We start from the raw sequence: 27,902 nt of genomic DNA on the forward strand, positions 1-27,902 counted from the left end.
GGGGCCGCTCCCCCCCTGCCCCCGGCCTGGCTGCAGATGAGCAGCAAAGCCCCCCCCGACAGAGAAGGACGGCTCTCCTTGGCCGGAGGGGCTGATCCCTGGGGGCCTCCAGCCCTAGGATTCTGCCCCTGTGAAAGGAGGCTTGGGGGGCCCAGGGAAAAGGGAAGGCCCCAAGCCAGGCACTGCGGGCTGGCAGGAGACCCCATTTCCCCTCTCGCTGGACTGGAATCCAGGAGAGATTCTCTCCCATCACGCGAAGGATGCTCTCCCTACCCCGGGCCCATTAAGGCCCCTTATGGTCATAGATGTGAGGTACTTAGACCACAGTGAAGCTCTGTGTGTGTGTGTGTGTGTGTGCGCATGTGCAAACCAACTTGTGTTGGCCAACGGAACCAGGACTGACCCTGACCCCTAGCAGGGTCACTGGCCAGAGCAGAGGTCAAGCGGTTGCTGGTGTGCAGATTGTCTGCCCAGCCCAAACCAGGACAGCAATGATGGGTGACCCGGGGCTGCTCCTAGCCTGGGCTGTGGGCCAAAGGAAGGGCACCCAGGTGGCTGCCAGAGGAGGAAGAGGCACGTCTGCACAACCACGGTGGCCCAGGGAGAAGAGACGCGTTGAGGTAGCCTCTTCTCCCCTCTTCCGACACGGACTTAGCCAGCCTCAAAGGGGGGAAGAGCTTCCTGGAGGGAGGTCAGCAACTGTGGCGACTGGAAAGGGGGGTCAGCAGGGGGGCAGCCTGAGGGGGTTTCTTCCGGTCAGATTCTGCACCTCCACTCACCAGACAAAAGCTCCCTCCAAGGAAGCGCCAAAGAGCCGCTGGTGCCGGGCTTCACCGCCTCCAAGGTGGGGAGTGGGAGCCCACAAGAGACGTCGGGCGAATGGCTTCACATGCATGTCCGCCTGGTTGACGGTCAAAGAGCAGGTTTTACACCTGGCTCGGAATAAAGTCTGCAGCCAGGCTCCATCCCGCCACTCACCCTTCCAAGGGCTGCCATGGGAGGTTTTCCACGCAAAGGAGGGAGGGAGCAGCTCTGGGCTTAGGCTGACTGGGATGGAGGTGGGAGGTGGTGAGAGAGGAAACCAGCAATTAGGCGTTGACAGAAATGAAAAGATGGCAGCTCACCACCTGTCAGGGAACTTCCAGCCGCCCAGTTTCCAAAACAAGAGCTTTGCTATGAGGAAGTTTGCTCCGAGTGGGAGGGAGGACGGGCGATGTGGAGTGTTGTGATGCTCCAGGAACCAGGTGAAACCCAATCCGGAGACAAAATGCCAGTTGGACTCTGGCCAAGGGAAGCAAAACATGGGCTTTGTTTTGGCTGCTATTACCATAACCCTTTGGGACACCTTGTCCCACTCAGCTGAGGTTTCCCATAATAACCAGTAATACAAGATCCCTACTGAAATACGTCCTGCCAACGGGGTGGATGAGCTGGGAGGAAGCTGACATCTGGCATTAAGAGTGTCTGGATGAAGATCTGCCTGGCCAGAACAGTCCCTGTTGGATATCTGTGCGGTGGGCACAGCTGGCATCGTCCTTAGGGCCGAAACTGGAGGGGAGGAAGGGCAAAAGTCACCAGCCATTTAATGGAAAGCTTGATAGGAGTTGATAGGTGACTAATTTCTCTCTCCATTTGCTACGAGGGCACGGCCTTCCTTTCATGCAGTAAAAGTCCATCCTGGCCAAATGGCTTCTTTCTTTGATCGCTCCAGGGTGCCACCCGGGCACTCGGCCCAGGGCTTGCAGGTGAAACCTACGATGGGACCAGGCTCTGCTCCAGCCCACCACCTTCACTCCAGGGCCATGACTGGAGTTCGCCATCAGTTCACAGATTGGCTCAGAAGGACATCTCAATGCCAGCCTGTTCACCGGGGGGGGGGAGCACGCCTGACTAAGCTGCCCAACAGCCCTGGATGCCATCTCCGAAACCAGGGGTCTCCAACCATGGCAACTTTAAGCCTGGTGGACTTCCAGGTGCCAAGGTTGGAGACCCCTGTTCCAAACGGAATCTCTGGCTTTGCATCTCCACTTGAGTGAGGCCATCCTCCTCCTGCTCGTCTGGGGATGCCCTTCTTCCCTGGCTGAAGCAGCCCAGCCAGCAGGGAGACAGGCCCCAGGTTCCAGGCTAGGAAGCGGCCCTCGCTCTCCTTCTGCTGGGCTTTGAACCGACCTGCACTGGGACCTTCGGGTACCCGTAGAACAACCCTCAGGTAGGATGGAAGAAGAAGCCGTGCTTTATAGGGTCAAGGGTAGCCTAGAACCAGCCAAAATCCCTTCCGATGTAAAGAAAACCAATCCAGTCCAACCCAACATTTCTCAACCAAAGGAGGAGACCCATGGAATGAAATGGGAGGAGACCCATGGAATGAAATGGGCCCTTGCATGGCATCTCTGCTCCCTGGCTTTGTCCTGAGCGGCTGGCACTCAGAGAAGGCAGTTGCACCATGAAATCATCCCCACACTTTGGCCACGAAGGATGAAGAGCTGCTGAGCTCATTTAACAAGCCCTCTTGCAAGAATCCAGCCCAGTTTGCCTCTGCCTCGCTCTTCCCCGGCCTTGGTGAAGGATCTGCTCCAAAGCCCCCTGGCTGATTCCACCGCTCTCTGGGCAGGGGGCTCAAGACAGCCTCCCATGACGCTGGTCCCAAAGCCCCCCGCCTCTAAGGAGGCCCCTGTGGCATCTCAGCCCTGAGTTGGCTCTTTGCTGACATCCAGTTAGGTGATTGTCTGCCATGGGGGGGGAGGGGGGTCCTCAGGTGGGTCACAGACTTCTGCTATGGGGTGAGCAACCTGCAGGCCAGATGTGGTCCTGGAGCCCCTGGTGTTTTTCAAGCTGCTCTTTGGGTTGCTAACTTCCACCTGCCTCCTGTTCTTTGGGGCTGCCGTAGCGTACCTGATGCCCCTCAGCCCAGGTGGAACTGGGGCTGCAGCACGGAGACAGGTGCGCTCTCTCCTTTGGCCAACTCCAATTCCCAAGGTGTTTTTCCTAGAATATGGAGGATTTTGTGCTGGTCTTCCACTGCATTGTCTTAAGGTCTAGAGAGGCCGAATGGAAATTTTGTGACATTTGCACAGACCATTCAAGCATGGCGCCCTTAAGCACACAACCGATGTGCTCCAGATGCTCTGAGCGGCCACCCCTTAATTTACAGGCTGAGAACATCTTTATCCCAGGAGCGGAGGGGGAGGGGAGAGACAAGAGCCCCTCCCTGGTGCTGAAGAAAAGCGGGGAAGGACAGGACGCCAGAGTCCCAAAGGGTGGGGCCCCTCTGCCAGGACAAGTTACAGCAGCGACATTTAGGCCAAGCCAACTGACCAAAGAAGTCAAAGAGAGGGGAGGGACCTTCGAGATCATTTAGTCCAACCCTGCCAGAAGCAGGAATCCGGCATCTCCAACGGTGCACCACACAGCCTGTTATTAAAGCGCCTCCACCAGGACATTTTGCCTGATATCAAACCAAAATCGATTCCTTTTTCTTTTTCACACCGGAGACTCTTCCGATCCCTCCCCCCCTCCCCAAGCCTTCCACTACAGCGATCAAGCGCAAGGGGGCGCATGGGAAGCTCTTCCTGCACTACAGCCTGGCTCTGCGCCCCCAACGCCAACGCCCCCACCTGAAAGCAGGCCGGCCTAAGCCGGGACGGGTCCCAGACCGACCCCCTGTTGCTGGCCAGCAGTGCGGCGGAGGGGGCTCGGACTCAGGTCCGCCTTGTTGGCCTCTGAGGGGCCCCCGGAGGACCAAGGAACGCCCCCTTCGGCCTCGAGGGGGTTCGGCGGACACCGGGGCAGCCTCCACGACGTTTCCGGGGTCGCGGATCCCTCCGGCGCCCTTCCTGGCGGCGCCCAGCCACCCGCGCGGAGGAGCGGGCCGCGTCCCCCGGGACCAGAGACGCGGCCGAGGACCGGCTCCTCCCCGGCTGCGCGCCGCGGGCCCGTGCCCGGGAAAAGAGAGCCGCGTCCCGCGAGCGGCAGACGGGCTCCGCTCGCTGCATTGCGCCGCCCGAGCCCCGCCGCCTTCCCGGCGCGACGGACGGGCAGCGATGGGCTCCCGGCTGAGCCGGCCGAGCGGCGCGGAGGCGACGGGCGTTCGCGGCCGCTCCAAGAGGTCCCTCCGCAGCAGGAGCCGCCCGGAGGAGCCGCCGCGCCGCCTCGGGCCGGACTGCCGGCTGGCTTCGCTGCTGCTCGGCTCGGAGAAGCTGCCGGCGGGGCTGCGCAAGAACCGGCCGGCGGCGCCCTACGTGCGGCGGGTGGGCTGGATCCGGCAGATCCAGGCCACCCTCCGCGAGCGCCAGCCCGAGCGGGCCATGCAGCTCCTGCGGCTGCTGCGGAAGGTAAGCGAGCCCCGGCGGCGGCGGCGCCGGAGGGAGAGAGGGAGGGAGGCGGCGGCGCCGGGACCAGACGCGCCGAGCCTTCTCCGGCACAGCCAGCGGGGCAGACGCGGCTCCGGCGAAAGTGGCCGCCGTGGCGAAGCGGCCGGTGTGGCGAGACGCTCCGCTCCGAGCGCGGCTGACGGCCCGGCTGGCGGGATGGAAACGGCGCCGCGGAAGGCCGAAGTCGGCCGCCTGCCCGGCCGCGGGGATCGGGGGCAAAAAAACGCGGCTGTGGCGCTTGGCTTCTTCCTCCGACGGCGGGCGGCGTGGGTGCGAGGTGGGTGCGGGCTGCCCTTAAAGGAGAGTCAATGGAATGGAAGGGCATAAAATTGAATAATGAAGGGAAGGGACTAGAATAAGAATGAATAAGAAGAGAATAGAACATGGAATGGAATTTGATTGTCATTTTCAATGTACACTAATCAGCATACATTAAAATGAAATGTTGTTACATCCAGCTTTCCAAAGATAACCGTTATGCATATAGTCCCCACCACCACCAACACACACACACACACACACACACACACACACACGGAGAAACCTCACAGCCTATGGCATGGACTATGGCAGGGGTGTCCAACCTTGGCAACTTTAAGACTTGTGGACTTCAACTCCCAGAATTCCTCAGCCAGCTGGCTGAGGAATTCTGGGAGTTGAAGTCCACAAAGCTGGCTGAGGAATTCTGGGAGTTGAAGTCCACAAGTCTTAAAGTTGCCAAGGTTGGACACCCCTGGACTATGGCAAAGAGGACATAAGGATAAAAGCTGTTCAAGAATCTGGAAGTCCTGCTATAAATACTTCAAAACCTCCTCCCAGAAGGGAGCAACACAAACAGCCCGTTGAAGTGGGTGTGTGGGGTCCAAGGTCAACACCAGCCACAAGATTTTGTACTGACACTTCAGGATCTCCTCCCCCAACACCCCCAACTAACATCAAAAGAGTCCTCTAACTTGGAGGCAGAAATGTGGCAGGCGGGGGGGGAGGGGGCAGTTTCAAGAGGGTCTCCTTGGGATGCCCTGGGCAGTGCCAAGCAAAAGACACCCCCTCCCCCTGCAGCCCTGCCAGGATGGCGGGTTCCCCCCCAGGTGTGGATTCTCTCAGTCTTTCCAGGCCCACTTCCACGGGGCAGGCCAGGTTTTGTGTGACTGCTGGAGAGCGACTGTGTTGCCCCAGTCAGTCGCTTCGACTCTTGCCGGCTGTGGGTGCAGTGGGCTTCTGGGGCCTTGCTGCTTCTTAGTCGAGAGTGTTGCCCTGATCCAGAGAGACGCTGCGCCTGACGCGAGAGCAGGAAGGGAGAACCGTGGCATTGGGTGCCACTCGCCCTGCAGGGTTGGAAGAAATGCCGGAGGAAGCAGCTTTGCCAAGCGAGCTCGGATGGGAGGCAGCTGCTCTCAGGCCTCTTTCCCATCGAAACAGGCCGTTGGTTCAGCTGCCTCCAGAACCGCGGCCAGGATCTGGTGGGGGGGCGGGATCCAGGAGCTGAGGATCACGTTGAAAAGAGTTTTAGGGGCTGTGGCTGCAAGGATGTTGTCTTTCCAGCTTCTTGGAGCAGGGGTGTCAAATCAAGGCTGGATCCAGAGGTGCTTAGATTGTGCCCAGGGGGGCTGCCCTGGAAGCAGCGAAGGACCCACCCACAGTGCCTCTGCCAGCGGAAACGGAGCTTGGGAGGGTGGCTGTTCCCTGGCAGAGGGTTGCAGGAGGCCGTTGCAGCCAGAAACAGAGTTTGGGAGCCTGTCTTCGTTGGCAGAGCACTGCGGGCGGGGGAGGGGGCGACACAAGTGACACTGATCTGGCCACGCCCCCTGTCCCCCTCCCCTCCAAGGTCAAAGACAACCCTGATGCAGCCCTCAATGAAATTGAGTTTGACCCCCCCTGCTCGGGAGCTCCTTCACATCTGGGTGATGAGACCCCCACCCTCGCCCTCCAGGGGCCTGCCTTCCTTGCTGGCCATGGGGGGGGGGGTTTCTCTGTCCAATGCCCCCCCTGGTTCTTAGCCGCTTTCGCTCTTTGCTCGTAGGATCTTGGCCTGGAGGGGACGTTCCTCAATGAAGTGCTCTACAAGAAGGCCACCTTCCTCAACTTGGTGGACCCCATCTCCCACGACCTCCTGATGAGCCTGGCCAGAGACCTGCAGTGCCCCAAAAAGGTGAGGGCCACCAGGCCCCTGAGGGGGAGCACACGCCCTAAGGCAGGTGTCGCCAACCTTTTGGATCTCAGTGATCACCAAACTCATACTTTTAAATCCCGAGGACCACTAATACGATTTTTTTAAAAAAGCTAATATATTTAATATAATTTTTATGTATTTTTATATATATATATGTTTTCTGAGGTTTTCGCCGGTATTTGTATGTGGATTTTTGGTTATTCGGGTTTTCTCCCACGTAAAATTGGAAGTATCTAGGTGATGTTTCGATGAAGTCTCATTCATCATCTTCAGGCTTGTGTCTTTGGCTTTGTGCTTCTAGGAGTAATGTGAGCTTGCAGCTGCTTCTTCCTTTTAACTGCTAGTGGGGGTGTGACTTGATTGGGTGGGGGCTTGGCTGTGTTCTGATTGGGTGGTGGTGTGTTCTCATTGGTTGGGGTTTGGCTGTGTTCTGATCGGTAGGGGGTTGGCTGTGTTCTGATTGGCTGGGGGTGTGTTCTGTTCAGGTGGGGGCTTGGTTGTGCTCAGGTTAGTCTTAGTTGCTGGGGGATTTGAGCTGGTGAGCTGTGATTTTTTTGTTTGGCTTCGCATTCGTGGTCGTGCCGCATCTTCATGGTGGGCATCCGTTCGCTTCATGTATGGGTCGGAGGGGTTTGAAGCAGGTAGTGATGCAGCTGCGGTGCGGCTTCTGGTCTGTGGTCGTGTCTCATCTGTGTGGGTGTGAGTCTGCTTTCTACGTGGAAGTGTGGTGGTAGCAAATTGTGTGGCCCTCGTGGGTGTGGGTTTGGTGTCATTCTTAATGTTAGGTACTCGTTTGTTAATGAGGGCGGGTTTCCAAATGGCTGGTAGGCGGGAGGTATCATCTCTTTTTTTCATGCTGTGTGGCCGTTTTTCTATCTCTATGGCCTCTCTGATTATTCTGTTGTTGAAGTGTTCGTTTTTGGCGATAGTTCTGGTATTTTTAAAGTCAATCTCATGTCCTGTGGCTCTGAAGTGTTGGACCAGGGAAGAGGTCGGTTCTTCTTTTTTGATTGAGTTCTTGTGTTCTTCAATGCGTGCACTAATTCTTCTGTTGGTTTGTCCGATGTATGTGGTGGGGCAGGCGGTGCATGGGATTTCGTATACACCTTGGTTTTCTGACTCGATTTTGTCTTTAGGGTTTCTTAGGATGGTGGATATTTTTCTGTTTGTGCAGAATGTTGTCTTAATGTTGTGTTTTTGGAGGATCTTGCTGATTTTGTCTGTAGTGCCTTTTATATATGGGAGGAGGGCTTTGCCGTTCTCTTGTTCTCTGTCTTGGATTTTGGTTGGGGTTTCTTTTTGGATTAGGTGGGTAATCTTCTTTCTTTGGAATCCATTGGCTGTTAGTACGTTAGTGAGAGTGTGTAGTTCGGTTTTTAGGTATTGTTCGTCGGCTAAGCATTTTGTTCTGGAGATGAGTGTCTCGGCTACGGAATTGATCTGTGCTGGGTGGTGGTGTGAGAGTGCGTGTAGATAGCGTTTTGTATGTGTTTTCTTCTGGTAGATGGTGTGTCCTAGGGAGCCATTGGATTTTTTGTATACTAAGACATCTAGGAAGGGAAGTTGATTGTTAGCTTCTGTTTCCATGGTGAATTGTATTTTGGGGTGTAGGCTGTTGAGGTGTGTGAAGAAGTTGTTCAGTTTTTCTTTCCCCTGTGACCAGATTATGAAGGTGTAATCTATGTATCTGAGCCAGAGTTTGGGTTTGTGATCATATTTTTCTAGAGCTTGTGTTTCAAAGTGTTCTATGTAGAGGTTTGCGATGACAGGTGAGAGGGGTGATCCCATGGGTGCTCCTTCTATTTGTTTGTATTTTTGTCCGTTGTAGGTGAAGTATGTATTGGATAGGCAGTGGTTGGTCAGATCTAGGATGTGCTTGGGGGGGTTGTATTTGTTTTGGATGGCTGTCAAGGCTTCTTTTATAGGCACTTGGGTGAAGAGGGATATGACATCGAAGCTCACTAGTAGGTCGCTAGGTTGTAAGTTTTGTTTTTTTATGATCTCGATGAACTGGAATGAGTTTCTTACGTGTGAGTTGATGGATTCTGCATAGGGCTGTAGTTGTTTGGCCAGAAATTTGGCTAGGTTTTGTAGAGCTGACTATTGGTCTAAGTGGGGTTCCTTCTTTGTGTTTCTTGGGGAGACCATAAAGCTTAGGGCATCTGGATGATTTCTCTCTGGGTACGATTCTTTGGTGGATTTCTGATGGGGGAGGCTTTTATTTTGGATCTGGTGGTTTTTTCTAGGTAGGTGGTGGGGTCTGTGTTTAGGGGTTTGTATGTGGGGTCTTGGAGTAGGTTGGTTAACTTGGTTTGGTAGTCAGATGAGTTCATAACCACTGTCGTGTTGCCCTTGTCTGCTGGTAAGATTATTATGCTGGTGTCTTCTTTCAGGTTAAGTAGTGCAGTTTGTTCTTCTTTGGATAAGTTGCTTTTGGGTGGTTTGCTGGTGCAGAGGATGTTGGTGATTTCGAGTCTGATTCTGTTAGCATCATCAGGGTTGGTTTTGGTCAGGCTGGTTTCAACTCCGCCTATGATGGTTTCTGTGGGGATGTGTTTGGGAGCGACAGCAAAGTTGAATCCTTTCGAAAGGACCTTGGTTTCGGCTTCGGTGAGGATCTTGTCTGAGATGTTGTGCACTGTTTGTTTCATGTGTGGCTGTGAGGGGGGAGGAGTTTGTTTCTGGCATTGTTGTAGTCTTCTGAGTTTGTTGGTGTGTGTGTGTCTGTCTTGAGGGTGGTCTGTGTATTGGCTCTCCAGACAGCGAGTTGTTTGGATTTGTCCCAAAGTAAGGGGTGAATCTTGTTGCTGAGTCTGAGGTGAAGTGTGAGGAGATCTTTGTTGATTTGGTCTAGGAGGAATCTTTTTGTGTGAAGTTCATTTCTAATTAGGGCCAATTCTGTTCTTTTTAGGATGTGTTTGGTGGCTGCTGTGTTGGTGTGGAATTTCAATTGGAAGCTTACGGGGATTAAATTTTGATCTCGGCAGTTGAGTAGGAATGTGAGGTCACATAAAATGGAAGCTCTTTGGACTTCAAGTTTTTCATAAGTCCTGATCAGATGGTGGGTTTCCTCTCTGTAGAGGTGCAATATTTGTTTTCTGAGGTTTTCGCGGGTATTTGTATGTGGATCTTTGGTTATTCGGGCTTTCTCCCACGTAAAATTGGAAGTATCTAGGCGATGTTTCGACGAAGTCTCATTCATCATCTTCAGGCTTGTGTCTTCGGCTTTGTGCTTCTCGGAGTAATGTGAGCTTGCAGCTGCTGCTTCCTTTTAACTGCTAGTGGGGGTGTGACTTGATTGGGTGGGGGCTTGGCTGTGTTCTGATTGGGTGGGGTGTGTTCTCATTGGTTGGGGGTTTGGCTGTGTTCTGATTGGTTGGGGGTTGGCTGTGTTCTGATTGGCTGGGGTGTGTTCTGTTCAGGTGGGGGCTTGGTTGTGCTCAGGTTAGTCTTAGTTGCCGGGCGATTTGAGCTGGTGAGCTGTGATCCTGTTGTTTGGCTTTGCGTTCAGATAAGTTGCTAACCATATACATATATATATGTATATGGACCCTAACCAAAGGTGTGTATGTGTGTGTGTGTGTGTGTGTGTGTGTATGTATGTATGTATGTATGTATGTATGTGTATATATATATATATATATGTTTTCTTAAGTTTTCATGGGTACTTACATGTATGGTGTTCGGCTTGGTTCGGGTATTTTCCCACGTCATTGTAGTTCTTTTAAAGTTGTAGCAACGTTTCAGCAGAATCTCATCTGCCATCATCAGGCTTCTGTATTGTGTCCGTCTGTGGGTCAGACTTTACAGTGGTTTCAGATTTAAATTTGGGGCAGCCTATTGCTGTGCCAGAATGGTTTTTCTTCATCCTGATTGGTTGGGAGTCTTGGTCTGTGTTTATTGGTCTCGGAGTTTGCTGTGTTCTGCTTGATGGGTGTTTCTGATATCTTCTGTCTGTTTTTGGCTCTTTTTGTATCTTGATTGGCTGGCAGCATTGTGTTACTTTAATGGAGGTCTTTAGTGCAGCTTGGCAGTCCTGATGTGATGTCTTCAAAACAGACAGAAAAATAGCAGCCATCCTTAGCAACCCCAAAGATAAAATTGACCTGGAAAACCAAGGCGATATCGAAGTCCCCTGTGCATCATGCCCGCCACATACATTGGACAGACCAATAGAAGAATAAGTACCCGCCTGGATGAACACAAAAATGCAGTCAAAAAGCTGGAACACACTTCCTCACTAGTCCAACACATGGAAGCTACAGGTCATAGCATCAACTTCAATGGCACCAAAACCCTGGCCACTATGGAAAACCCTAGCCACAGAGTCATCAGAGAAGCCATAGAGATTGAAAAAGACCAGAAAGCATGAACAGAAGAGATGATTCCACCAGGCTGTCAATCATTTGGAAGCCTGCACTCACAAAAAAAAAAATCTCCACACCACAAGCCAGGCAAACACCTGGGCACAAACAGATCCCCTGATACCTCCAGCTCAAACACACCCCAACCAGGCACCCAGATGAAACCCAGCTTCCTAACTAATGATAGCCGTCCATTTACCCGAAGCCAAGCTGCACTAAAGACCTCCATTAAAGTAACACAATGCTGCCAGCCAATCAAGATACAAAAAGAGCCAAAAAACAGACAGAAGATATCAGAAACACCCATCAAGCAGAACACAGCAAACTCCGAGACCAATAAACACAGACCAAGACTCCCAACCAATCAGGATGAAGAAAAACCATTCTGGCACAGCAATAGGCTGCCCCAAATTTAAATCTGAAACCACTGTAAAAGTCTGACCCACAGACGGACACAATACAGAAGCCTGATGATGGCAGATGAGATTCTGCTGAAACGTTGCTACAACTTTAAAAGAACTACAATGACGTGGGAAAATACCGAACAAGCGAACACCATACATACATACATACATACATACATACATACATACATACATATATATATATATATATATATATATATATATATTGTGTGTGTGTGTGTGTGTGTTTTCTGAGGTTCTCGGTATTTGTATGTGGATCTTTGGTTATTGGTTTCTCCGCGTAGTATCTACGTTGATGAAGTCTCATTCATCATCTTCAGGCTTCTGTCTTCAGCTCTGTGCTTCTCAGAGTGACTCTGAGAAGCACAGAGCTGAAGACAGAAGCCTGAAGATGATGAATGAGACTTCATCAATGCCTAGATACTTCCAATCTTACGCGAGAAAACCCAATAACCAAAGATCCATATATGTATGTATGTATGTGTATGTATGTATGTATGTATGTATGTGTATGTATGTGTGTGTGTATATATATATATATATATATATATATATATATATATATATATATATATATATATAATTTTCTTAAGTTTTGGTACTTACAGGTATGTAGGTCTAGGTGTGTTTGGGTCTTTTCCCGTGTAAGATTAAGAGTATCTCAATCTTAAGAGTATCTTGGCGACGTTTCGGCAAGGTCTCACTCGCCATCCTCAGGCTGGTGCTTTCGGCTTCGTGCCAGTGCAAGCAGTGTGTGATCGGAGCTGCCGTCTCTCTATAAATACTGGTGGGGGGCTGGTGTGCTGGGCTGGAAAATGCTGGCGGAGAACTAGGACGTTGGGCTATGGCTTTTCTATCCCTGCTCGTGGGTGTTCCTGCATTGGCTGACAGAGGGACAGAGGCAGGACAGGTTGGCAGATGGAAAGGAGAGTTTTTTAGGCCGGCCTCCAGTAGAGACACTTGCTGCATGTTTTAGATTTAAACATACTCAGATTCTTCTGCTCTTCTTTGAAGAGGTACAAAAGTTCTATTCTGGTTGGCGACTCCCAAATTTGGCTTGAGACCGCTGGATTTCTGAGCAGAGCCCAGGTGGGAGAACAAAAATCATCCAGTAGAATCAAGGCCTCCTGAAAGCCGGGAATTCTTGGATAGCTAGGGAGATCCCACACGGAAAAAGGAGTGCTGTGGGGTCTTCTACAGGAATTTATTTCTTACGCACAACCAGAAGTGCAGGGCTCATTGCTGACCAAGACCAGAGCTGATGTGGCTGGCCTGTCTGCATTTTCAGCCACGCGTTGCTTTTCAGCAAAGACCCTGATTCTCTCCTCCTCCCCCCTCCCCCGCCTCCTCCTCTGGGCACAAAGAGAAAAAAGGAAGGGAGAGGGAGGCAGCCCAGAGCCCCCCCTCTCCCCCCCCCTTATCCCAGAGTTTGGCTTTTGGAGTCTACGCTTCAAAACATCAGGGAGACATCCCAGGTTGCATTGTGGGGGGAGTGGGAACCAGTAGAAAGTCTTTGGGGATCTGCTTTGTCCTTCCCAGCTGCTATTTAGGAATGGAAGAGGGAGGCTCCATCCTCCATGGGTGGCCCCCTTTGCTCATGGCTCTCCTGAGCCAGTTTGTCCGGTGGGATCTGCTTCTGCCAGCTGTGCCAGGGGCTGGGCGGATCCCCCTCTGGACTAGCAGGAGACCCAGCTGATTTCTGTCCTTTGCCCCGCCCTTCCCTTCCCTGACACGCACACACACACTGTGTTGATGGCCCCCTTCCTGTGCCAAAGGGCCAGGCAGGATGCAGGGGCTGCAGAGACATGTCCTGATGCTGCCTGGGGGGTGGGGGGGCTGCCGATTGCTGGTGGAGAGGCGGGGAAGCAGCTCCGCATCTTGGCCCCTTCCAGGTCCCCTCCTGGCAAAGGTCTCTGATCTCACAGGGGCCCAGCAAGGGATGATCGAACACCCCCCCCCCCTTGCAAGAGTCCTTTGATTCCTGGCCTTTGGAAAGGCAGAGCAGCTGGCTGGGGGCTGACCTTGCAGGCTAAGGGCATCTCCCAGGGCCCAGAGAGCCCTCAATGGCAGAGCTCAGGCATGGGGACTTGGAAAGGACACACATCTGGGGCTGTCAGCTCTGGCAACTGAGGGGGCTGCCTCTTCCCTGCTTTCAGGAATACGATCCGTGGAAATCCTCCGACCGGATCTGCCGGCAGCTGATCTACCACTTGACGCCCCACTCCAAATGGCATCGGTCTGGGCTGCCCCATCACAAATCCCACAGCAGGTGAGCAGGCATGGTGGGCCTCGGAAATCCTTGGTTGGGGGTTGCAGGAGCCAGGAGGACTCCGGTTTTAGAGGGCGGAAGGACAGGCGCCCAGTTCCCACAACGGAGGAAATCCAAAGGAACCAAACAAAACATTCCAAACCTATCATAATAGGACCTCATGCGATAATAGACTAGGTTACTCAGTGGCCTGGATTTCCACCTGCAACACACTGAACCACAAATTGTGCGAAGCCGGCTGGTTTCTCTAGTGTTCCTTGCAAGCAAGCATTCATGCAGGCACTGGCTTTGAACTCTTCCCATTTCAAGAATCGTGGTTACTGAAAAAAACCAGAATTGACTTAAACCATTGCTTGCAAGGACCACAGCTCAGCCAAAGCCGCCCCTCCCCTTGTCGTTCTGCCCCTCTTCCGGCCAGGGCAAGCCCCTTCCCCAGGGCCAATCCCACCCAGAACACAACAACTGCAGCACAAGCTCCCCCCCCCCGCAAGGCAGGAGGACGGGAAACGGGATCCAGTGGGTGGAAGAGTTCAAACACGTATTTTGGGTCTAATGCCGCAATCCCCTCCCCTGCCCCAATCTTGGGCTGGAGGACCTCCGCACAAAAGTTACTCAAACTCCTTGACCGATGAGCATGGAGAAGATGGTTTGGCCAAAATAGCCAGCTCAAGCCATAGCCCTGCGGCAAACCACGGCGATGCCAGACTAGACCGGCTGATGGCAATGCCACCATGCAAACGCTGCCTTGGGTCACTTGCACCCCAAAGCCAACCAAGCAGGCCAGGTGCAGCCTTTGTGTGATGGGGCCCATTTTGTACTGTCCAGACTCTGGACAGCCCTTCCTCCTGAAGCCACTTGCTTCTCCTTTCCTTCTTCTCCTTTAGCCTGAAGAAGCAGCTCAGCCAAGAAGCCATCCATCTCTCTGGGGTCCCCCTCTCCACACGCGACATCCAGCACCTGGCCAGCTACCTGCAGGGCAGCGGGGACCACCTTCTCACCATCGACCTGAGCTTCACCGGCCTGAGGGATGAGGAGATGCGCTTCCTGGTGCCTTTCCTGCAGTCGCTGCCCAGCCTCACCCATCTCTCCCTTAACGGGAACCACTTGACCCGAGCCGCTGTGAAGGACCTCACCGACACCATGAAGGACATGGCCAAGTTCCCCTCCTTGGCCTGGATCGATCTGGGCAACAACATGGACGTCTCCTCCATGCCGCAGCCTCTGCTCGTTGGCCTGCGGAAGCGGCTCAGCCGGCAAACCACGCTGCCCACCATTTACGAGTCCTTGGACTGCACTTCTGAGGCATCCAGCGGGCCTGAGACCAGCCTGCTGGACGAGGAGGAGGAGGATTTGCAAGGGGAAGAGGGGACCCCGCCACTAGCCAAGCACCGCTTCTACCAGCAGTCGTGTGAAAGGTGACCGGACGTGGAGATGTCCTCTGGGAGACCGAAGCCACCACAGTGGAAGCTCTGATGGAAGAGATGCCGCTCCAGGCCTCCTCACCTGCCCACTTCCTTGGGCCTTTTTCCTAACCTTTCTGACTTGCTCCCCTGGCCCCGTCCTCTTCCTCCTAGTCGGGCTTTCTCACAGGCACCAAATCAGGCCAGGCACTTACCGTGATGTTGCAAAAGGAGGCCATCTGGAGATGCAGGAGGTGGGCTGTTGTGGGGAGGCGCATGGAGCAAGCAAATCCTGGGCCTGACCTTTCCCGGCTGTGCTGGGCCCACAAGTCCAGAGAGCCGTGTGAGAACGGCGCGGAAAGACTGAATGGGGGCCGAGACGGCACCGGGATGGCACAGCTCGCCTCCTCCCCCCTCCTCCTCTCTGAACAAAGGGTGGCGGAATGCGAGGCATGCCAGTGTCTGCAGCCGACATGTGACCGGTGGCACTGCAGGAACTCCAGGGGAGCCGGATGTGGGTTGCGCAGGTGTGTCTGGGGGGGCCTGCTTGAGCCTCCCTCCCCCACCCCCACCCCCGGGTGTTTAGGCTCTTCGGGATGCTTCGTGGCCGTCTGCATTCAAACGCCTCTGTGCTTTCTGCTCTCAGTCTGTCTGGGAGGGTAGCCCTGCCTTATATGCCCTGGAGGAGACCGTGACCTGGGCAAGCCCAGTTCAGCGGGAAAGCCTCATGGTGTGTGGTCTGAGATAGTCAAGGGCTGCCCTGGAGAGCGGACGATGACACGGCTCAGCGCTTGGCTCAGCAATCGTGGGGCAGAGTTGCAGAAGCCTCTCTAAAAACTCCTCTTCAGAGGCTCCCAACCTGTTTCTTTGTAAAGGGGCGTTTCCCTCCCTTTGCTACCATTTCTCTGAAAAGGAAGATTGTGGACATTTTCCATTGTGCCTTGGTGCTCTTCTCATCCATCCAGGACAAGGAGGCTTGGGTTTAACCTCCCTTGCAAGGAAGACCAGGCCTGACGTGGGGTTCCTTCACGGAGAAAGGGAAAATCGGCTCTCCTCCATTTAATAATAATAATAGAAAAAAAAACCCCTCCAATCAATTTGGGGGATACAAACTACAGTGATGACATCTAAGCCACAGCAGAATGGCCAGTGAAGACACGAGTGGGTTGGCAGAATGCATCGCTCGATTAGGGTTTAACATCTGTGGCTCAGACTAGGAGAGAAAACGGGAGACTCCGAAGAATCTTTTAAGACAACAAAGAACTCCCTAAGAGAACTTGGGCCATGGGATGATTTGAAGCACCCAGCCTGCTCCTGGGTGGTTTAGTTTCAAAGTGTGGCCCACTTATACACGTCTTTGGCTTTCTTTCCACAAAAGCCCCTTTTGGGAACTCAGATGCAAATGAATTCTGCACCCTTCTCCCTAAAAATACAGTCCTCTAAGCCTTGGGCAGCTATTTTTGACCACCTGAAAGTCGGCTCACTTATTAGAAGTCTCTGATAGTAATTTAAGAAGAGACTGGATAACCATTTGTCTGAAATGGAATAGGGCTTCCTGCCTGAATAGGGAGCTGGACTAGAAGACCTCCCTTCCAAAATTCTCTGTTCTAACCAAAGCCAAGAGGTTCTGCTTGTAAGACTTGCAGCTTCCCAGTTAAGAGGGTCTCTGGTTGAGAGACCCGCAGGCAGCAGAGGAAATAGGGCCAAATGGTTTGAGCAGGCAAGTCAGAGGGAGGCAAACTTTCTGTTCTCAATATACAATAGGACACTCTCTTGCAATGATATTCCCAGTTCTGGTTTTTATAACCTCTGAGACCAAACCAAGCACTTCATCCTCTACTAATCTCTCCAATCTACCATTGCATGCTCAGAGATAATTAAAATTTTACAAGCATATGAGTCAACACAAAGTACTTGCTAGATAAACTTTTTAAAGCTTTATTCTGCATTTTGCAAAGATTGAGAGAAAAAAAAATCAAAACTTAAAACATTTAAGTACGCACTAATACTTTACCATGATTTAGATTCTATGGACCTGTTTTTATTTTATGCATTACCCAGAGATGTGGGTTTACTGATTAATTGAAAATATAATAAATTATTTTAAAAATCAAACAGGACATTTTTAAGCTCATGGCCATTCTTTTAATGCTAACAAATGGTTTATTAAAAACCACTGCTAACAAATGGTTTATTAAACTTCATATAGGAAAGCTACCCTCAAAGATTGTCCTGTTAATATCACCCAAAAGGCAGGTGACTGGTTTTGGTTTTTAAAAAACAGCTCCTGAGTCGTGTACCATAGCTACTACAAGCAGTATGGGAACTGGCAATTAAGGTGATCATTATACACGGTTAAGTCAACAATGCACAGCAGATGCTCTCTTCCTATTTTGTAAGAAACATATTTATTAAAGTACACACAAATACAAACAGCACACTTTTGTCTTCAGCAAAGCAGGGTTTGATCCCAAGTTACCGCCGCTTCTGGAAAATGTTGCCACGTCCCATTCCTCGTCCCCTTCCTCTTGCAGCCACTAAAGAAAACAGAATACAAAACTCAAAGGACAAACACAAAGACATCCAGCCATGCTACAGGTAGCAACTAGTTGCTTGTGACATTTTAAAGCCAATAAAAACAAAAGCCACCTGTGGACTCCACAATAGGCAACACAAATCTCCTTCTGTTGGTCCTACTACACTCCACCGTTGCTGGAACCTCTCCACTTCTGGAGTTCCAGTTTGCAGCCCTTAACCTTAAGGAAGGAGGAGGGGAAGGGAGGCAGAGGATGCAAAAACTGGTCCAAGAGGCCAAAGGTGGGAACCCTCTGCCCCCCCACCTTGTGTCCTCTAGGCGGGGCAGGGCTCAAAATCTGCCCCCTTCCCTCAAAGCAGGTCTCCTTCTCCTGGGGGGTCCCAGCCCCTCCTAGAGCAACAGAGGGGCGGCAGGGAGGTCATGACGGGGGTGGCTTTGAACCACCTGAGATGTGATTTGGGGGCAGTTTATAAACTGATGCCAGGCTGTGTTTAACCCCCGGCCCAAACTCCATGAGGGCCAGGCGCAGAATTCGCCGCTGAGGTTCTAGGGGTTCGGTGTCATTTGTGGGAAACGGAGAAAACTCCCCCGCCCACCCAAAGAACAGAGAGGCTCCTTGGGAAGAGCTGCAGCAGGGCACCGGGGAGAGCATCTGGCCGGTCCGCTTGCGCCCCGCAAGGCTCGCCCCAGCCGCCCCCCACCCCGCCTCGAGCGGCTCCGAACCACGGGGCTAGCCGGGCACCCTCCCGCGCGCGCCCCGCCCGGTTCGGAGGCTCACCCTGGGCCTTGAGGATGGCGGCCTTGCCGCGCCCGGCGCCCGAGCCCTGGTTCTTGTTCTTCATGCTCTTCAGCATCGGCGCGTTCTTCAGCATGTCGGGCAGGATCAGGAAGCGGATCTTGCTGCCGCGGATGTAGACCTGCTCCAGCTGCGCCACGCGCCCGTCGCGGTAGGTCACGGTGATGTTGGACATCTGAGGGGAGGCAGGGAGGAGGCGGCGGTTAGCCCCGGCCCCGAGACGCCCCGGCCCGCCCGCCCGCCCGCGACCTCGGCCCGCCGCCCTGCCTGGCAGTTCATGTTGTCCTCGGCCTCGATGAGCTTCCCGCGGTAGACCTCGCCCGTGTTGGTCTCGCAGGTGACGATGTGCCCCTCGGCCTCGTGCAGCACCTTGATCGGCACCCCGATGGACATGGCGGCCCGAGGAAGGAGGAGGAGGAGGAAGAAGAGGAGCTCCCGGCCTGCCCGCGCGCGCGCGACGCTCTGCCCCGCCGCCTCTATGGCGCGCCCTCTGCGCGGGAGAGAAACGGCGCTCCCGGCCTGCCGCGCGCGCGCGACGCTCTGCCCCGCCGCCTCTATGGCGCGCCCCTCTGCGCGGGAGAGAAAGGGCGCTCCCGGCCTGCCACCCCGCGCGCGCGACGCTCTGCCCCGCCGCCTCTATGGCGCGCCGCTCTCCGCGGGAGAGAAACAGCGCTCCCGGCCTGCCGCGCGCGCGCGCGACGCTCTGCCCCGCCGCCTCTATGGCGCGCCGCTCTCCGCGGGAGAGGAGCGGCGCTCTCGGCCTGCCCCGAGCGCGCGCGCGGCGACGCCCCGCCCGGGCTCGGCCCCGCCAGCGCCATGAAGAGCCCGGCCGAGGAGGCCGCCGCGCCGCCCTCAGGTGGGTGTTCCGGGCTGGGGGCCTCCTCTTGCGCGGCCGGGAGAGAAGCGGCCGAGCTCCGTGGCCCCCTGCCCTTGCCCGCCCTTGCCGACGCGGCGGCCGAGGGCGCCGGGGACGCGGTGCAGCTGAAGGTGCCGGCGCTGCAGCAGCTCTACCACTGGGACTGCGGGCTGGCCTGCTCCAGGATGGCGCTGCGGTGAGTCTTCCCACGGGACTGCAACTCCCGGCATGCCCCTCCCGCCAGGCCCTGCGCCCCCCCTCCCGCCAGCTGCCCGGGGCATGCTGGGACTCGCAGTCCTCGCCCCTCAAGCCGGGGCTGGGGGGGTGTCCTGTCTTCCCCTCCGCGGAGCCCCGACCCGCAGAGACGAAGCCTGGCAGACGCGGAAGAGGAGGCTGCTGAGACGAGAGCCGGCGAGGCGAGTGGGCAGCCTGTGGAAGGCCGAGCTGCTGGTCTCCGTCGCGGCTGGGACTCCAAGCGAGAGCGAAGCCCGGTGGGCCCTGTGCCCGAGAGGGAGGCCGGGGGCTTTATTACGCGTGGACCCCGCTCTGCCCAGGCCCAGCTCTTGACCTTTGTCTGTTGAGCTTCTGCCTGAGCTGAAGATGAGGGAGGGGGGAAGGGGGGGCTCTGCTTTGGCTGCCCAATCCTGGTCCCCAGAAGGAAACGGCTATTTTGACTGCAAACTGCCTTTTTTCCCCCTTTCTGTCTCCTCCTTTTGCCTCTGATGCCCACCCTGATCTCCCCCCCCAAATAATAATAATAATAATAATAATAATAATAATAATAATAATAATAATAATAATCTGACCTGGCCTCAGGTACCTGGACCTGCTGAACGACGAAGACTTCCAGAGAGCAGTCCGGGACCTCCAGCTGACCAAAAGTATCTGGACAATTGACTTGGCGTACCTGATGCGTCACTTTGGGGTGAAGCACCTGTTCTGCACCCAGACGCTGGGCGTGGACAAGGGCTACAAAAACCAGGTAGCTTGTTTGGGCGCTGCTGCTCCAGACAGACACAAAGGCGGCTCTAGAAGGACACACACTCTTAAGGGTTTGTCACCTGACATGGCTCCTTGTCTTTAGTCTTTTTATAGAAAACACTTTGACACAGAGGAGAACCGTGTAAACCAACTATTTGCCCAAGCAAAAGCCTGCAAGGTGCTGGTGGAAAAACGGTGAGCTCTTTGCGGATGATTTTCCTTCCTTCTTCTAACACACAGCGGTTTAAGCACAGCCCCCCAGCTGTTTATCCACGGGGGTCTGTTATAACCCAAACAAGCCTGCATCACTTTCCTGTGATTTTTTAGGGTGTAGTCATGAGAACTGACGGTCCTTTGGATGCAGGGATTGAAATCTTCCGCTGGGAAATAAATCTGCCTGACATGAATGGGGTGCGCTGAGCCAAAGGGTGCGGCGTGATTGAGGCTGCTTTTCTCCTCCCATTAAAAGCGCTGGGCGTCATAAAGGATGGCATTCCTGATCTGCTTCTGCCTGGACCAGGGGTTCCCGTTAGCGAAAGATGATCAGCTTCGGCTGGACTGCTCTCCCTGCCGCTTGCGATTCTTCCCGCACCTTCATTTCTCACAAGTTGTGGATCCCCTGCACTGGGTTGGAATGGGCGTCCCTAAGGGACACCCCAAGGCCTAGCGGGGTGGTTCACTTGGAAGGGAAGAGTTGGAGAAGGAGTGACGGTCGATTTGGTCCCCAGCCCCTCTCCTTGAGAACAGGAAGGGAAGGATGGAGAGCCCACTTAAAGGCAAAAGGTTCCATGCACAAATCCACCTATAGACAGAGCAGGTGGTTTCAAGTAACGAGCTCAAATAGAGACGTGAAGATGTTTTGGTGCAGGCCCAGGCTGGAAGGAGGCTCTTTGGTTTTGGGGGGGGGAGGCGGTAAGAGCAGCAGGGAGGCTGTCAGGGGCAGGGACTTGAGGAAGGGTCATGCAGACCACAGATGAGCTGCTGTTGGGACGGTGGCTCAAGGGAAGAGAGGAAAGTGCTGGGGGGATTGGAGGACAGAAAGAAAGCAGGTGGTTATTCCACCCTGGGAACTACTCGGGGTTGGACCACACCTGCCTGTTTTTTCCCTACAAAAACCCTCTGGTTTCTGCTTTTATTTTTATTTAATTCTATCCTGCCTTCATTACTTTTACAAAGAAGGTGGCAGTGTTTATAGAATAACAGAGTCGGAAGGTCATCTAGTCCAACACCCCACCCCCCACTTGCTCAAGCAAGAGACTATGCCATTTCTGCCACTTCCTCCTCTTACTTTCCCCATGACAAGCCTGTGAGGTGGGTTGGGCCAAAAGAGGGACTGACCCAAACCCACTTTTCCTGGCTGACGCAGGACTTGCACTCCTGGCCTCCTGCTTTCTTGCCTGGTGCCTTCACCACTAGACCAAACTGACTTTCTTCTAAATGTGGAAACTCACCAAAACATTTCAGGTTTTGTTTTCTTCCCAAATGTTACATTTAGCGTAACAGTTTGGCAGAATTTCTGGAGCACGGTATGCAGTAGTTTGAAATAAAACATCCAAGGGTGTGCACCCCTAGGCACCTGCCAGGCATTTTGGGATTGGCTTATTTTGATGGTGGTGGTAGGTCTGTTTTTCTGACTAGAAGCAGGAAGGAGTTTGTGGGGTGGCTTCCTTTCAAAGGGGAATATCTTCTCAAGAGAGGCAGGGTTGTCTCCGGTTGCTGTTGGGATTCTACCCCAAATATGGGAACTGAGTGACGGTTGCCTGACTGAGTGGTTATTCCGCTTCATTGGCGACTGTCCCTCCGTCTTGAGGACGGCAGCCGCAGGCATGGCCAGGATGGGGTGCACACGTTTCATGCAGGGAAGATCCTGATGGTTCTTTAAGTGGTCATCTGCGGATTCCCCTGGAGGGGCTTCCAGCCTGCGTTGCTGACGTTGGAAAGCTCCGTCGGGGCCTAACTCGGCCTTTGGGCAGGGAGCTGCCGTGGAACAGCTGCCTCTGTCCGAGGAAGTTCCCTCCCTTTTATCTCGGGCTTGTGCACTAACACAGTGGTCTTTTACTCGCAGAACTTTCTTGGCAAGGGGATGGCAGATGGCCACTCAAAGAACCACAGTTGCAGGTAAGCCCCCTGTTCTTATGCCTTATGGGTCTCCGCGTTCACACACAGGAGAGAGTAGCAGGCTGTGCACCCTGAAGTGGGGCAGGATTCTAGCTGAGTAGAGCAGGACCAGAAACGGCTTCGGGTGCAAATGAAAAATCCACCTTGTGCTTAATGGAATCTGGGGGTGGGAGGCGTGCTCTGCTTCCGTTCACAATGGTAGACGTATTGCATTAAATTATTGTATACTTTCATCTTGCTTTTTTTAAAAAAATGTAAACAGTTGCTAGCAAAAGAGGGAGTGTGTGTAAGTAACTGTTCAAAATGCAGACACCTCTGAAGTATTGTGGAGCGCAGGATGTGCCGTGAGGGATGTGCACATCTGACACTTGTCAAGTCACGGCTGAGCTGCCATCTCTCTTGCAGGCGTCAGTGGGGGGTGTGAGTAGGGGATCCCTCAGGACCCCCACCCCTGCGAGAAACAACGATGGGAGACCCCTGAGCCCGTAACTTTTGAGGGCCAGGAAATGCTCCTCCTCCCTTTTAACTTTCAGGAGAAAAAGCGGCAGAAAAACGTTACGTCGGTCTGTAGATACAAGAAACTTATGTATGTAGGCCCCAGTTTGTGTGAGTTGGAAGCAGAGTTTCCAGCCTCTTTCCCCACAGGTCCGTGTCTTGAGTCCGCTATTGTTCACCTTGACGACCCGCAACTGCTGTGCCAAATCTGCTACAAATCACATTGTGAAATATGCAGGCGACACGGCAGTGGTGAAGATGCTTATAGGGAAGAGGCGGAGGCTCTGGTGGACTGGTGCAATAAAAGTAACCCGGTTCTAAATGCTAATAAAACAAAGGAGATCTCTGTAGATTTTAGAAATAGCCGGCATGGTCATACTCCACTCAGCAGCAAGGATGCCGCTGTAGAGGTGGACAACGGTATTAAGTATCTGGGGGTGCAGATAAGTAACAGTCTGAACTGTTCTCTCCGCACGTCACCCTTAGTCAAGCCTGCATTTCCTGCGTTGAATGAGGAGAGCACCTCTTTCTCCTCCTGTCCTGGCCACTTTTTACAGAGGCACACTTGAGAGCGTTTTAACAAACTGTATCCCTGTTTGGTTTCGTGGCAGCAGTGCCTCAGATAGAAAGCCCCTACGGAGAGTGGTGAGGACAGCAGAGAAGGTTATAGAACGCTTACTTCCCATTAGTCAGGATACTGACTGCTTATAAGTGTTACGTGCTTAGAGCTTGAAGCATTGTTAGAGACCCCACAAACCCATTCCCAGGGTCTCCGTTTCTGTTGCTCCCCTGGGGGGGGGGAGGTTTCGAAGTGTTTCTAGCAGGACTTCCAGATTCTGGAACAGCTTTGTTCCCTAGGCCATCCGCCTGGTAAACTCGCCAGGTTCGTTTCTCTCGCCATGCGCGTGGATGCATCCGAACTAGACTGTGTTGTTTCTCTGTGTCATATAATATACGTGGGTATGAACATTTATTTATTTATTTAGACGGGTTTACGTAGGGTACGTTGGAGGGGGAGGCCCTTTGAAGGGGTCTATGCAGCAACATTCCATTTTAACGTATGGCGATTAGCGCACATTCAAAGTGCCAGTAAAGTTACTCCGAATCCCTTCTCCGGCAGCACGGTGACCATCGGGGACATCCAGGAACATCTCTCGCAGGGCCACATCGCCATCGTGCTGGTCAATGCCGTCTTGCTGCTGTGCGACCTCTGCTCCAGCTCGGTCAAGTATTGCTGCTTCCTGCCCATTGGCCAGAAGTGCTTCTGCCGCAGCCCCGACTACCAGGGCCACTTCATCGTCCTGTGTGGCTACAACAGAGCTTTGGAGTGCATTTATTACAACAACCCTGCCTATGCAGACCGTGAGTAACCGCGCCCTTGCCCAGGCGTTGGCCTGCAGCCCCCCTTGGTCCCCCCGCAGCCCTCTGGGCCCCTGGTTTCTTGGGCGGTGTGGTGCGGTCAGGCGATTCCCTCCGCCAGGGGGCTGAGCCACGGTGGTGGCAGGAGGGAGGCTTGGGCTGTGGAGTCCTGGACAGCTGCCCATGTCTGACTCTGGGTCCACCCCACAGGAACGTGCAGCACCAGCATCCATAACTTTGAGGAAGCCAGGACCAGTTACGGCACAGACCAGGACATCCTGTTCATCTACCAAAACAGCTGACCCTCCGGCTGGGGCTCCCAATCACCGCCATTGCGGCAGCCATCTCAGGACTCAGAGGCCTCCACTCCCGGACTACACCGGGTTGGAAGCAACGGAGGCGTTGGGCTCGAGGGGGGAGAATGTATTTTATGCCACCTTAAAGCAGAATGTCCCTTGCAGTCCCCATGAATAACAAAGTGCGTTTTCCAGCTGGGGTCTGTCTGGGGACCCCAGGTGATTTTCCTGGGGGGTAGGGTGGGGTGTCCCAGTTCTGACCCCAGGCTAAAACCTGGCCAGCCCCCCTCCCTAAAGAAGACTGGACTCTGAAACACGACGACCGCGCTCTCTCCTGATGCTGCCATCAGATCCAGCCCATAGCCTCCATCCCTCCCTCCTGCCCTCCCTCCCTCCCTCTGAGCCGTCAGTTCGGCTCTCTTGATCTGCTCTGGCCGGGCTTTCACCCGCTTCACAGCCAGGCTGCTGCTGCGGCTGCCCTAGGAAGAAGCGAATCCGTACTTTACTTTTGCACCCCTGAAGCTTTGAGGTGCAGGAATGAAGCTCAGTGGGCCCCGAAGAGCAGCTGCTCCTTCCTAGCTATCCTTCACCCAGTTTTTCTTAATCTGCTGATAAAAATCAAGCCAATCAATTAAGCCACAGAAGGAGGAGGCAGAAAGGAAAGAGAGGCATCAACAAAGTCTAACCAAGCAGAGTTCAAAGGGGGACATGGCCAGAAGCAACACCAACCCCCTCCAGTCACCGCAGCCAGTGACTCCTCCTGAAGCCTCATCATGCGCCCACCTTCGGGGGGTCTTTTTCAGGTGAGACGGAAGTTGAGCCGTGTTGGCAGAAGTCGGGCGTCTTTTTGGAAAAGGTTTTCTCAGAGGACTGAAATCCTTTCTTTCAGGTTTTTGGATTGGGTGAATCGGCATTTTTTGTCAAATCGATCGTTCTGAATAACGTCCATTGAATTGGTGATTCGATTGCTTGTGGGAGGCTGCTACCATGGATTCTGCTTAATTCCGCCTTTAAAAAGGCATTTCAGAGACCGCAGCTGCGTCCCCGTGCTAGTTCAGCCGTCCTGGTTCATCAGCGTTTGCCTCCTGGGGCTCACCCGAGGCTCACCTTTGCCCAGAAGCCAGCCTTGCCGGGTGCAGCCAGCCTCTTCCTCCCAACGCAGCCAGGAGAAGACTGAGCACCATCGACCCGAAGGGGCCGCACTTTGAGCCGGCCTTAACTCCTGCCCCCTGAGCGAAGCTGTGGGCCTGCGTCCCGCCCTTTGCCCCCAATTAGCTGCCCAGGGAATGGCCACTCTGGACCCCGAGCTTGCCCTGCCAGTGTTAAAGTGGCCCTCCCAGTGTGATCCGTTTCGGCCCCACGAAGGGCCAAAATGCGTTCAGAAGGGCAAGGGGGGGGGCTCCTAACTGCCGGGCAGGGCACTTGCCTCGGGCTGGAAATCCGGCTCCTTGGCATCGCCTGCTGGGCGGGGAAGAGCTGCGTGCCCCTCTGGGAGGCCCAGGTTTCTACCTCAACACACCGCATTGGTCTCTGCTCTCAGCTGGGTGTGTGGCTTGAAATGACTCTGTGCTGTATGTCTCTTCTGTGGTCAGATCCTTGCAAGTGCCTATTCATGGCAGAAGAAGAGGAACGGGGAGCGTCTTCGGTTATCCGAGCGACGCTTCTAGCCCAAAGAAAGAGAGTCGGGGGAGGAGCCGATGGAAGCGGGGCAAGACAAGGGACAGGTTATCAGATGGGGGGGGGGCATTGTTGCTTCCATCCAGACCGGGGGTCTCCAACCTTGGCCGCTTTCAAGACTCCTGCGCAGGGAGGGAGGAGTCCAGCCGTCAAAACCTTTAGTATTGCTTCAGTGCTATTATTTCCGTCTTGCCCGCTCGTCGCATTGGTTTTGTTCCTAAGTAGTAAAGGCTGAACATGGCTGCCTGGTTCTCCAGCTTTAAGGGAGCTGCTTCGTCCCTCTGAACGAAGCCGAGCGGAAGCAGAGCAGCCGCTTTTCCTAAGCCAACTCCTTCTTAACACGGGTGAGGATGCAGCTCCACCCGCTGGGAGGATCGCTTGGTTGCAAGGGGTCCATCTTCACAGGGCTGAGGTTGGCCGGCCAGCCGGCCTGGCATCCTCCAGACACGGGATGATGTGCCAGCCACCCGAGAGGTCGGTGGGGGAGGCTCCCCAATCTTGGTGCCGAACCTGCGGAGGCTCTGCCTTCCCGGCTGAGAGGGCAGAGCTGCTCCTGGCTGAGCTGCTGGTGGAAGAGAAGGGACTGCGGGGGGTGTGTGTGTGCCCCTCTTGGGAAGGGGGCCAGAGGCATTGGGGAAGTCAGAACAAGGCCTGCCTGGGCCCTGCACGCTTCCTCTTCATTTGGGTGCTCCGGACAAGTAAATGTTATGCAAACTTCACGACCACGTGACAGTTAAAGGGAAAAAAAAACCTGCAAAATAAGTTTTATAGACAAAAGTATGTTTGTAAATCACTCGATATAAAGCCTGCTTTCTTGAACGCGCTTCGATTTCTCTTTCTTTTAAGAGGGGATGGGCGAGGTGGCTAAATAAGGAAACATTTGCTGGTTTTTGTTTTTTTTTCAGGTCTTTGTGGTGCTCTTTTCTAGGCTAATGCTTGGCCGCTTCCTGGAGCGTAGAAGGAAAATCGGTCTTTCAAGGAGATGCAGTTTGATCCTTTAGGGAAAACCAGGAGAGATTCATCCCCCCAAATAGGGCGAATGGCTGGCCGCTATGAAGCAGCTGCCACCGAGCGCTCGGCCCGTCCGCAGTGCAGCAAAAGGGGCCTTGGGGGCTCGTAGATGGGGCCGGAGCACAAACAGCACCTAGAAGGACTCCTGATGAGCAGCGAGTGCTCAAGGGGGACACAAACAACCTGGAAAAAGGAGGCACCCAAAGCCACCAGGTAAAGCCTGGCCAATAGGTATCCCCCGTGCCCGATTACCTGCCCACCTTGGGAGTGCAAGGGAGGGTCTTTGCCTCTTGCTTATCCCTCCTTCCAAGGCAGGTGAGGGGTCCCCAGAGGGCAGCTGCCAGGCTGGTTCTTGAGGTGGGAGTAAGGGAACAGCAGAGCCCAGCAGCTAGGAACCATTGCGGAAGGCTGGGCTTGGAAGAGGGCAGGGAGACATGGGCCGGGCCAGGGTGGGGTGGGGGTCAACCTGCTTCTCCATGCAGGAAGCCAAATGGAAGCCTACCCACCCCCAACCATCCTGCCTTTCCACGAACACAGCCCACTGACCCTCTCGTGGTTGGGACGGTCCTGTCTCTGCGTTCTGGACCAAGAGCCTCACCTTGGCCTGTGCAATTCCCTGGGGGAGTTGTGCTGGGCTGTGGGCCACCAGCCTCGTTTGGTTCACCCCGTTGTCTGCCATATTTTTCTTTCCTCCTTGGACCAAGCGAGGCCTTTGGCCCAGGGGTGGGATTCAAAAATTTGTAACAACCGGTTCTGTGGATGTGGCTTAGATGGTGGGT

At 54.1% G+C, this 27,902-nt stretch overlaps 3 protein-coding genes across 4 annotated transcripts; 2 read left to right on the forward strand and 1 right to left on the reverse strand.

The window, feature by feature from the left end:
• Nucleotides 1-3,701: 3,701 nt before the first annotated feature.
• Nucleotides 3,702-17,115, forward strand: LRRC75B (leucine rich repeat containing 75B). Its single transcript, XM_026682915.2, has 4 exons — nt 3,702-4,331; nt 6,391-6,519; nt 13,486-13,598; nt 14,483-17,115. Exons 1-4 carry the CDS (start codon nt 4,041-4,043, stop codon nt 15,015-15,017), a joined length of 1,068 nt encoding a protein of 355 aa, XP_026538700.1. The 5' UTR covers nt 3,702-4,040; the 3' UTR covers nt 15,018-17,115.
• Nucleotides 17,116-17,389: 274 nt separating this feature from the next.
• On the reverse strand, nt 17,390-18,800 carry SNRPD3 (small nuclear ribonucleoprotein D3 polypeptide). Its single transcript, XM_026682935.2, has 3 exons — nt 18,598-18,800; nt 18,313-18,505; nt 17,390-17,535 (listed from the first exon to the last, which is right to left on the reverse strand). Exons 1-3 carry the CDS (start codon nt 18,721-18,723, stop codon nt 17,474-17,476), a joined length of 381 nt encoding a protein of 126 aa, XP_026538720.1. The 5' UTR covers nt 18,724-18,800; the 3' UTR covers nt 17,390-17,473.
• Nucleotides 18,801-18,929: 129 nt separating this feature from the next.
• Nucleotides 18,930-26,931, forward strand: GUCD1 (guanylyl cyclase domain containing 1). 2 transcript variants are annotated; one of them, XM_087943020.1, is made up of 5 exons: nt 18,930-19,186; nt 20,003-20,168; nt 20,271-20,362; nt 23,901-24,142; nt 24,350-26,931. In XM_087943020.1, the coding sequence occupies exons 1-5, from the start codon at nt 18,969-18,971 to the stop codon at nt 24,439-24,441; spliced, it is 810 nt and encodes a 269-aa protein (XP_087799146.1). In that variant the 5' UTR covers nt 18,930-18,968; the 3' UTR covers nt 24,442-26,931. The 2 variants fall into 2 exon arrangements, with proteins under 2 accessions (XP_087799146.1, XP_026538718.1); XM_026682933.2 differs by having other exon boundaries at nt 19,017-19,382.
• The last annotated feature ends 971 nt before the right edge of the window (nt 26,932-27,902 follow it).

The sequence above is a fragment of the Notechis scutatus genome, chromosome 13 (assembly GCF_049901735.1).
Source record: "Notechis scutatus isolate UNSWTSFEM ecotype Mainland chromosome 13, rNotScu1.2, whole genome shotgun sequence".
Taxonomy (NCBI): domain Eukaryota; kingdom Metazoa; phylum Chordata; class Lepidosauria; order Squamata; family Elapidae; genus Notechis; species Notechis scutatus.

Coding starts and splice junctions, on each gene's coding strand:
- SNRPD3 (XM_026682935.2), bottom strand. CDS start 18,723: ATGTCCATCGGGGTGCCGATCAAGGTGCTGCACGAGGCCGAGGGGCAC. Junction 18,506..18,597: donor AGGACAACATGAACTGCCAG/GCAGGGCGGCGG, acceptor GCCTCCCCTCAG/ATGTCCAACATCACCGTGAC. Junction 17,536..18,312: donor CGCCATCCTCAAGGCCCAGG/GTGAGCCTCCGA, acceptor TGTTTTCTTTAG/TGGCTGCAAGAGGAAGGGGA.
- LRRC75B (XM_026682915.2), top strand. CDS start 4,041: ATGGGCTCCCGGCTGAGCCGGCCGAGCGGCGCGGAGGCGACGGGCGTT. Junction 4,332..6,390: donor TCCTGCGGCTGCTGCGGAAG/GTAAGCGAGCCC, acceptor CTTTGCTCGTAG/GATCTTGGCCTGGAGGGGAC. Junction 6,520..13,485: donor ACCTGCAGTGCCCCAAAAAG/GTGAGGGCCACC, acceptor CCCTGCTTTCAG/GAATACGATCCGTGGAAATC.
- GUCD1 (XM_026682933.2), top strand. CDS start 19,147: ATGAAGAGCCCGGCCGAGGAGGCCGCCGCGCCGCCCTCAGGTGGGTGT. Junction 19,383..20,002: donor TGCTCCAGGATGGCGCTGCG/GTGAGTCTTCCC, acceptor ACCTGGCCTCAG/GTACCTGGACCTGCTGAACG. Junction 20,363..23,900: donor AAGGTGCTGGTGGAAAAACG/GTGAGCTCTTTG, acceptor CTTCTCCGGCAG/CACGGTGACCATCGGGGACA.